The sequence below is a fragment of the Buceros rhinoceros genome, unplaced genomic scaffold (genome assembly GCF_000710305.1).
Source record: "Buceros rhinoceros silvestris isolate BGI_N320 unplaced genomic scaffold, ASM71030v1 scaffold23345, whole genome shotgun sequence".
NCBI lineage: Eukaryota > Metazoa > Chordata > Aves > Bucerotiformes > Bucerotidae > Buceros > Buceros rhinoceros.
Genome location: NW_010412912.1, coordinates 62,004 through 72,023, shown reverse-complemented (window position 1 = coordinate 72,023; position 10,020 = coordinate 62,004). Strand labels below are relative to the sequence as shown.

The window sequence follows — 10,020 nt, the reverse complement described above, 5'->3', positions numbered from 1 at the left end:
TTCAAATAATTCATAATTCATTCTTGGTAGATTTTTAACTGTTAAGATTTCGCCAAGAGTCCTTGAGGAAAAATTTCCATTTGTAAATGACCGCACTAGGTTGACGACATTAGCAGAAGATTTCTCACCTTCTCTGTGAAATGCATACTTTTCCCTCATTGAAGTTGCTTAAGAGAGCTGGGAGATTTTGAAATCAAAGATTTATCCTGTTTCTTTCTTACTTGACTTATGTGACTAAGGCTTCACCAATGGCTTGGTGTTTCTCTGTGTGTTAGAGGTAATAGTCAAGAACATGCCAGTAGCACTAAGCTTTGGTACAACCATGTGGAATTAAACATAGTGTGGAAGGAGGGCAGTGCTTGGACTTAGGGTCTGAACAGAACAGGACACAGGTCATTGTTACCGATCTATGTTCTGGTAGGTTTATTAATCAGTATTTTTTTTTTCTCATGGCAGGAAGATAAAAGGAGGCAACATAGATGTGCATCCATCTGAAAAAGCCCTCATCGTCCACTATGAAGTGGAAGCAACAATTCTGGGAGAGATGGGAGACCCCATGTTGGGGGAGCGCAAGGAATGTCAGAAAATGTAAGATCATAGCAAGTTGTGATAGCGTTTTCTGTTCTTCAGAGTCATAATTTCAACAAATCAAAGCATCAACAGCCTGTAAGAAATAATACGTTCTAGTCTTTACAAAACTTACTGCTAGAGTAATGGAGGGTTTAGAAGACGGGAAGTAACGTGTTCCTAGGAAAATTAACATCTAAACCACACGCTGTAAACTACTTTTAATCCATATACTTTAGGGTGTTTTGTAAAGAAAAGTGATTATTCCCATTTTATGTGATGGGAACTTGAGGTAGAGGAAAATGAAGTGATTGGTTCTGATTCAAATGGTGGTTAATGTTAGAGCAAGTAATTGCACTACGGTATCTGCATTTTAGTTTTGTCTGGTATTTTTCTTTTAAGAGCATTAAAACATTCCCTGTTGCGAAAGCCCAGAGAACTATTATAGCTTGAGTTTCCAAACTGGAAGTCTGGACCTTTCCTAGATTTGTTTTGTCTCTACAACAAGTTCTTTTTTGAAAATTGGAGCTGAAGTGGCTCGAACCTGTGTGAATGCATGCAAGAAGAATTGAGGAAGAAAAAGAGAATCCTTCAATTATCTCAATTTTTTGAAGATATCAGGAGAGTTCATCTGTTTTCAGATGAATCTGCATAACTTTCATTTGCACTGTGGTGGAATTCCTTTTATAATCCATCCTATTGGTAATCCCCACAGAGATTTCTTACTGCTGGTTGCTTATGGGTGTGGCGGCAGGTCTGCCAGAGCTATGGGAGACTCCTCACACTGTATCTGCAGAACCTTCCTGTGTACTCAACACCCAGAGCTGTTCCTCAGCTATATTCTGTTTCTCAGAATTTTGTGCGTATGTGTTATTACTTTGCAGTTCTGAGCGTTTTCTTTGGATATATTGCAAATAAAGAATGGCTGCTGTGTTTAAGATGGTTACAAGAGATCTGTTCATACAGCTGCATTTAGCATTGCTGCTTGTCAGCTGATGGACAGTTATGCTCTGTCAAATCTGTTTGACAGTTACTTGGCATTTGGAATTATAGAGAGCCCCTGCTTTGTCATGACCATTGTAACCATGGTATGGGCTTTGAGGGTATCAGGATCGTTTCTGCTTCAAGAAATTCGTAACTGTGTAAACATAAATGGAAGGACTGATAATACAAAAATGTAAACACTGAAAAGAGACCTGTCTGTGTTGCAGCATTCGACTAAAAAGTCTTAATGCAAATACGGATATTGCTTCCCTGGCTCGAAAGGTGGTTGAAGAATGCAAGCTTATTCACCCCTCGAAACTTACAGAAGTAGAACAGCTGTTGTACTACCTGCAGAACCGCAGAGATGCCTCAGCGGGAAAAGGTAAAGAACACAGGAACTAAGTAGCTTGGGTCTGGGGTGTTTCAGCATCGCACAACTACTGTGGGAGGTTTTTCTAGCTGAGATCCTACCTTGCTTGATGTATGAGTTCTGTGGAGATGATGGAGTGGGGAAAATGCGTAGTTAAATTACACTTGGAAAAAATTACTATCTTGGAACGAGATTGGGGGGAATTATCTCTTTAACAGCCAAAGTTGTTTTGGTTTTTTTTTTTGTTAGTTAAACTTAGTAGTAATGCTTCTTAGTGGCTTCCTTGTGCTTTAGCATGACTTGAGAGGTACAGGTTCCGCTATCTGGTGCAGCATCTTCATATTGCATCTACACTTCAGTGATATCAAAAGACGCTATGAGGGTCTTCCTAGGAAGATCTCTGTCATCACTTGTTGCAAGGCTAGATAATGTTTCTAGGCTGAATTTGCGCTGTCTGTAAAGCTGGGGTGAGGAGTTTCGGAGTCTGACAAGCTTTGGTACAGTGTAGCAGACAGCTCAGTGTATTTCTCTCCTCTTAAGTTCCTGGAGAACAAGTTACTGAGGACAGTAATTCTCTGCTCTGATGCCAAGGCATTTCTGTGGTCCTGTTTCTGTCTTAAATTCATCTTAAATTGCCTGCTTGGGAAACAATTTCATGTTTAACATCTGATCCTGCATTACCTTGTGGTTAGCAAGGCTTCTGCAATGACAAAATGGTAAGCTTTGTTCTCAAGCAGGATTCTTAATGAAGTGAGTTTAAAATGAAGATTTAGGTTATTTATATGCTTTAATTGTAATTGCTTTGGGTGTAGGTGCAAAGGGCTGCTTCGCCACGGTGCACAAGCAGAATCAAAGCTGCTAAGAAATCTCCCTGAGGAAGTTTTGTCACTTTGGGCTTGCACGAAGGTTTATTACCCTCTGTCTCCCTGGCTGATGGGGCTGTAATTGGTCATGTAGACTGAGAAGTCAAAAGGCATCTGAGAGTTTATGTTGTTCCCTGTGGGCTGTTCAGCTTGAGAAACCTGACACACCTGTGTTAGCCTGACAGGTCAGCTGGACACAGAAGGGCTTTGCCCTTGATTTAACCAGGGTTACTCTGAGAACACTGGGTATATTTTTTGTCTGTGAATATGCATAACTTAACTGTACCCATGTCCTTTTCTTTATAGAAAAGAAAGAGAAAGCCAGTAAGCCAAAAGATCCACCCCCGTTTGAAGGAATGGAGGTAAATATTGGTGTTAGAAGAGAAATGCAGAACCCATTTCCTTAAGTAAGCAGTTATATAAGGGAGGAGGGAAGAGGAAATGCTGAATTCTGGAGTTTTTTTCTTGTTTTTTAAACAAAGACCTTGGTTTGGAAATACTGCACAATGGAATAAAAATCATCTCCATAAAGGGTAAAATATTTGACTTGTACACTTCCCCCTCCAACTATAGCACGCAGCAGGACAGCAAGTCTGGAACATCGGACAGGACACAGGGAGTCATGTTTGTGCATCTTTTGTTTTTTGTAATTAAATCTGCTCAGATTTCCTGGTGTTCACTGGCAGTGATTCTGGATGTGTTGATTTTTTTTTTTTGTTCCCTTGTATTTTATTTTTCCCCTAAGATCTTGACTCAAAGCCACTTGCTTGTCTTGTGATTGATTGCGTGAATCGAATGTGTTGAATTGACATCCCTCTTTCTCTGTAAAACCCTGCTTATCACTGCTTTCAGATCGATGAAGTTGCCAACATCAATGACATGGATGAGTACATTGAGTTACTGTATGAGGACATTCCTGACAAGGTGCGTGGCTCTGCCCTCATCCTGCAGCTGGCCAGGAATCCTGATAATTTGGAAGAACTGCTTATCAATGGTAACTAAAATCCAATGGAAACCTCTCTTAATGTTGTGTCTATCTATTTGTGGTGCTTTCAGGGGAAAAGTAGTTCCCCTTTAGTTCGGGAATTTCTCTAGTTTGCTAGGCTTTGCGTCTCAGTGCATAATAAGCTGGCTGTCAAAGCTCAGCTGGGTCTCTCTACAAATGGATACTACTTAGGCTGTTCTTGGGTGGGCCTAACATGGAAATCTTCCTGGCCTCAACAGGCTTCAGCTGGTTTTTCTCACCCTAGTTATTTTGATAATAAGTTACATTTAGTTGGCATTGCTGCTGGAGAATGTAGACCCACATCCTAAAGATCAGGAAACTTGCTTTGAAAATAGCATTTGAATTTGCGGGCTGACGTAGGTATAGGTGTCCAGTTTCCAAGGGGATTAATAAATTGAATGTGGCTGCATCACCCAGGTACTTTATTAGCACACCATAGTCTTTTTGCTTATGGATCCATTTCAGAATCTTATCAGAATGCGTGAAACATTCACATTGCTGTCTTTTTGTGTCTGCAACTGGACACAGATGTGCTGTGCCATGTGCATTTTGAGAGCTACTTCACTGTGCAATGGTGTGTGTTTGTAAATATGTATGGGTATGGGTATACATGTTCTCATTTCCCATTACCCTCTCTCTTCTGGTGCAGAAAAAGGACTTTATTCTCTGCAAAAGTGTCAGATAAAAGATAAGGGCAATGCAAACCAGACCTTCAAAGTGGTGGTAGATTCATGTCTTGTTAATTTAGTAAATTTTTTTCCTTGCCTCCTTTGTCTCTTTTACTGAGCCCTTAAACCCCCACGTTCCTCAAGTAAATGATGGCTTCAGTGTGTACTCTACCCAAAGAGCGGAGTACAAAGCCCAGTAATGGTTTGTCCCCATAAGTCGTTGCAAATATTCTAGTGCGTGAAGTTACCGATTGCTACTTTTCTCACCCTGGTCGTGTAACATGGTGTATGTGAAGAGGCACTTGGTAGGGGAAAGTGAATGGAAAAGATCAGTGATTCAAAGACAAGAAGTAAGCTGAAGACAGACAACAAGAAATATAAACAAAATTATGAAATAAAACGCAGTTGCTACAGAAAGAAAAACAAAATAGAAGTGGATGAAAAGCAATAGTTGTCAAGGAAGAATTTAAAGGGAATTTTGAAGTGAACGTGGTGGTGTTCTAGGTAGGAGCCACAGAACATACAGCTGGCAGAGGCCACAAGATCTTAAGGTTAGTCGTAGTTTTAAGGTGACCTTGGTGTGTGGTTGCAGCTTCCTTGCACGTCACCTCTTCTTAGGGTCTGTGAGTGTATGACCACCCAGGGTGTTCTCTATTTTAGTACTGTTTCCAAACAGAACTTGTGAGCAGTGTTAAATCTTAAAGTGAGATGCCTCTGAAAATCTTCCATTAGAAAGTGGACAGCTGTAAAACAAGGTGTATTTCAAACTGAGTCTTACAGGACAGAAGGAGGGAGGTGAAATGCTGATGTTCATCTAAGTCTTGTTTCACTTCAGAAACTGCCCTGAGTGCGTTGGCTAGAGTGCTGAGGGAAGACTGGAAACAAAGCGTGGAACTTGCTACCAATATAATTTATATTTTCTTCTGCTTTTCAAGGTGAGTGCAGTGTCCCTGTGTCTAGGGACACAAGGAACTTCTCCCTGCTTAGTGGCTTTTCATTTGTTTTCTGCACTGCACTACAAGGCCTCACTGAAACAGGATAAAAATCTGCTGAGGCAGAAACACGCTTGTTCTAAATGACAAAATTGAGGCACAAAAAGAACACTCCAGGTGAGGTGGTGTATATTAGAAAAGCGGGAAGAAAGTAGTAAGGATTCTGACCCGTAGCTTATGAGTTGAGCTGCCACCTTTCTCCCTCAGCATTCCTACAGGGAAGAAATGGTATTAAAAACCAAAGCGAGTGCTTGGTCTCACAGTCTTTTGATAGGCCGGTGTTTCAGTAAACCCTGCCTAGAAATTATTCAAATGGAATTTGCATCACAGCTAGTTTTTAAACCTCCCTTCTATTTCTGGTGAGTAGAGGATCCTCTGAAGCACTTACAAGAAGTGGGGCTGCTATGAAAACATTCTTTTATATATGAAAATCAGAATATGTTTTTTATTTTGACCTGGAACAACAATGTGCTGCTTGTCCTTCTACAAGTTTGGAAAAAATATTCCTGTTTTCAGGAACTTTTTGTGTTTTGAAATAATTTTCCAATAGAAGAGCATTATAATGGTGCACAGAGGAGTAAATACCTTTAAGATTTCATGTGTCGTGGTGTTGGGACATTGCTACCATAGCTGTCAAAACAGATTTGGGGTTGTTTGCATTTATTTTTTTCCTCACAGGTGTTTTTTCTTCAATGTAGTTTTTCTCAGTTTCATGGAATGATCACACACTACAAAATTGGAGCTCTGTGTATGAATATCATAGACCATGAACTGAAGAGACATGAGCTTTGGCAGGAAGAACTTTCTAAAAAGAAGAAAGCTGATATCCTTTTGATATGCTGGGGCAGCTTGAAGGCTTGTGACTTGTCTTATTAGCTGTTGTTGAGTTACAGGAGATGAGCGTATAGTAACTTCTGTGAAAGCAGTAGAAAGTGCACCATACAATTGCAGGTATGAAAAAGACCAAGAGTGAGAAGTTTGGGCTGCTGAAGAGATTAAGCTAAGTTACTAAAACAACTCAAGGAAAATAAATGGTTTGTTTTATCAGCAATATATCGTAGGAACATTTTTGCTGACTATTAGGATATAATACGTTTAGAACTAGGAGGAGTGAGAAAAATGATGCTGCATATTACAGGTGCAGCAAGCTGTTGCTGAGGTAGTGTCTTTACTCTGGCTATTCCACAGATACCTTGGTTTTTACCAGTGATTGAATTACACCTTTTAGGACAACAGTCATCTGGACTGTATAACTTATCTGAACTCCTTAACTTCTGCAATTTACTTGATGAAGATCCTGAAAATCAAACCCTGAAAAAGGACTATGAGAAAACTTACAAGAAATATCAAGGGCTGGTTGTCAAGCAGGAACAGCTTCTCAGAGGTACCACATCCAAGTAGCAAATCACTATGTGGGTAGAGGGTTCTATCAGGTGTTTTTTATAACAAGGGTGTCTTAAACGTTTGGAGCTTGTGGATGAATATGGAAGAGCATTGACAAAGAACAGGAAAAAGCTGAATGCTTAATCAGGTTGTTTGACAGTGTGCTAACAGTGTTTTAAAGTCATCTGTCAGTCTCGAAGGAAAAACAGCTCGAGTGATCCACTGAAACTTTTCTTTGCTTGTCATATTGGTTTGGGAATAGTTGGTTATTTTGATTTTGTATGTTTGATTTGTTTTTTTTTTTAAACTTAGCCAGTGTGTCTGACTCAAGTTGAATAGCTCTCACTCTATCTCAGTTTTAGTACTAAAATATACTTAATGTTCAATTGAAATGAACTGAGTGGCAAAGCTTTCCTGGGAAGGGCTTTTTAACGGTTCCCATTGGAATTGAAAGAAAAAAAATATAAAAAGCTTTTAGTGAACATGGTTCTTCGGTTTTTTGCAACACCACTATTAGAATTAATCTTAGTTTTCTAAACAGGGCTGAAAACCATTTATGGTCCATTTCCCTTTGAAATGCATGGGGAAGGGAGTGGAATGCTTCTGAAAGTCTTGTGTTACGCACTTACTGTGTATACAGAGACTTGTTTAGTTCTGTTGTCTTTGATCTGTTGGTATGATTTGTATTTGACTTAGTTGCACTTTACCTGCTCCTGAATCTTGCTGAGGATACTCGCACTGAGCTGAAGATGAGAAACAAGAACATCGTCCATATGTTAGTGAAAGCACTGGACCGTGATAATTTTGAGCTGCTTATCCTGGTTGTATCTTTCCTGAAGAAACTCAGCATTTTTATGGAGAACAAAAATGATATGGTAAGGCTCATAGCACTCTACTGCAATGCTGGAAAGGTGTGGACTTTGAAAACTCTGTGTGGTTGAAGGGAAGAAGGTGGCTTCTCTGTCCCCAGTGGCATACCAAACAGTGAAGCTATCTCAAAATATGATACATGAAATTCCACATTTTGAAGTCAGCACCTGAAAGTCTTGTCATACACCCACTTCTGGAAATGCCCGTATCCCAAACTAGACTCTTGACAACATATTATTGTGGCTGCCATGTATTGTCTTGGAAAGAGAGGTAGTTATCCTTCTGCAGTTGGCTAGACTTAGTTTTCTTATTTCCCAGGTCAGCTTTGTCTTCAAAGGCACCTCACAGCTGTTCCTTCCTGCTGCCAGTAGCTCCTAAGACCTGGAGGCAGCGTTATTCTTCATAAGCCTTTTTTAGGTGAAGTCTCAAACTTCTGAAACTGTAACATTCTTTTTAAGCTCTAGCTTAGCATTCTTTAAGCTCTAGCCAAGTTATCTCCTTCACTGATCTCAGTGGCTTTTAGTTAGATACATGCCTTCTCTTCTGTGTCTTTATGCCAGTTTGTTAAATGAAAATTATAAATTTTCCTTATCCAAGAGGTAATCTGAGATTAACGTTACGCTTAGACTGTGAGATGTAAAGGTCTGTATGAATGCAATAGAAAATTAATGGCATCTTCGTTACTGGAACCGCCATTCATGTGCATATGCACTGGACACTGCAGGCAGGAGGTATCTCCTTTATTTATATATGGGTATCCTATTTCTTAACAAAAGTCAGACACCAAGCGTGCATTTTGGGGGGAGTGTAGGCTGTTTATTAGGTGATTGGTCATCGATTTAGCTGTGCTTGTGCGGTGCCTTGAAGGACTTCATTAGGAAAGTAAGGATTAGCTCTCCAGCCCACTGACTTGTCGGCACACTTGCTGCATTCCATTTGATTTAGTGGAAGGACAAATGAAACAAAATTGTCTAATTTGTTTTATTGCAGAGTGTTTTAACAGTTTTGAAAAGGCTTTTGTAAAGGTTTGTATGCTTCAGGTTAGCTGTCTGTACGAGCATTTCTTGCTAATGATAAAGATGATACTTGTTTCTTCACAGTATTGTTAAGGAAAGTTACCAGTGAAGGAGAAGGTGTTCTAATATCTGTGTCAGGCAGCAACACAAAAACGTCAAAGGCAAAACGAGCCAAGATTAGTTGTGCAACACCTGATTCTAAGCAAAACTGAATAATCCACATATATTTATAGCACATTTTTTTCCTTTGGTATTCAAGTGCCATATTAAATTCAAAGCAGTGGAGTGGGAGTTCTTGCTATGTGATTGATTTTGATCAAAGGTATCAACTCAGTTGTTTGGTTACACTATGCCATGTGGAGAGAGCTGTAGTTTCTTTTCTTGGTATTCCTTCTGTGTGTATTTATAACTGGAAGCTGGTTACATACATGTAGAAGTTTGAAGAAGGCAGAGTAATTCAATGTGCTGCCTCCTGGCCAAAGAAGGTTCTGGGAAACAAAAAATGAATGCATTTCAAAGATTATGACAAATAAAAGCAGAGAAACATTGCTTAAAAGATGATGATAACTTTCTGAAGTCTTGCCAGGCAATGCTCGGATGTCTTTTCTGGTTGGTAAAGTGAACATGATCCCAGGAACTGATACCACTTCTCAGTTCCTGGATTCCGCTTTTTAATTTGAAAGTGATACATGTTTCAAGATGTCTTTCATGCTTTTATTAAATTAACGTACGGGACGGCATGCCTCTTCTGAGTGCACATGCAAAGTTCTGTTTAGGGGTGCATTTGAAATTCATAATGAAAGGTCTCAAATTCTTTGTGAATGCCAATTTTCTGTCTTCCTGGTTGGGGATCTCTTTGAGTCTAATGTCAGTTGCTCCAGGGTTGCTTGTGTTTAAGTTTAAATAAATTCTCCCCCAATCTAGTCTTGCATGTGATGTCCTGACCACATTCTTACAGTATTCCAACTGCGAGGAATATTTCCAAGACATCTGAGCTGTTTGGTTCAAAAACTATTTTAATCAACGTTACCCAGAAACACAATCTAGAAGACTTCAACCACAAAGCCATAATCAGAGCGGCTTCAGATGAAAATACATTGGCAGTCACTATTATGGGTACAAATTGGATATAGATTTGCACAAGGGTGCGTGTGAATATATAACGCAGTGAGAGGGCTTTAATGTTGAAGACGATGAATTTCCAAATTCTTTGGAAAAAGAATTTTCTTTTTCTTGCTATACAGGTTGAAGTGGATATTGTTGAGAAACTTGTGAAAGTGGTACCCTGCGAACACGAAGAC

The 10,020-nt window shown here is 39.7% G+C and overlaps 1 protein-coding gene across 2 annotated transcripts in view; it reads left to right on the top strand.

Annotated features, from left to right (window-relative positions):
* Positions 1-454: 454 nt before the first annotated feature.
* Positions 455-10,020, top strand: part of KIFAP3 (kinesin-associated protein 3) — a 66,228-nt gene continuing 56,662 nt past the window's right edge. Inside the window, exons 1-10 of one of the 2 annotated variants that reach the window (XM_010136559.1) lie at positions 455-588; positions 1,779-1,933; positions 2,430-2,435; positions 3,091-3,146; positions 3,637-3,778; positions 5,294-5,393; positions 6,149-6,273; positions 6,736-6,834; positions 7,530-7,708; positions 9,964-10,020. In XM_010136559.1, coding sequence (XP_010134861.1) covers positions 545-588; positions 1,779-1,933; positions 2,430-2,435; positions 3,091-3,146; positions 3,637-3,778; positions 5,294-5,393; positions 6,149-6,273; positions 6,736-6,834; positions 7,530-7,708; positions 9,964-10,020 — 963 coding nt within the window. In that variant the 5' untranslated portion in view covers positions 455-544. The remainder of the gene's footprint in view (positions 589-1,778; positions 1,934-2,429; positions 2,436-3,090; positions 3,147-3,636; positions 3,779-5,293; positions 5,394-6,148; positions 6,274-6,735; positions 6,835-7,529; positions 7,709-9,963) is intronic. The other variant, XM_010136557.1, reaches the window with a different exon arrangement.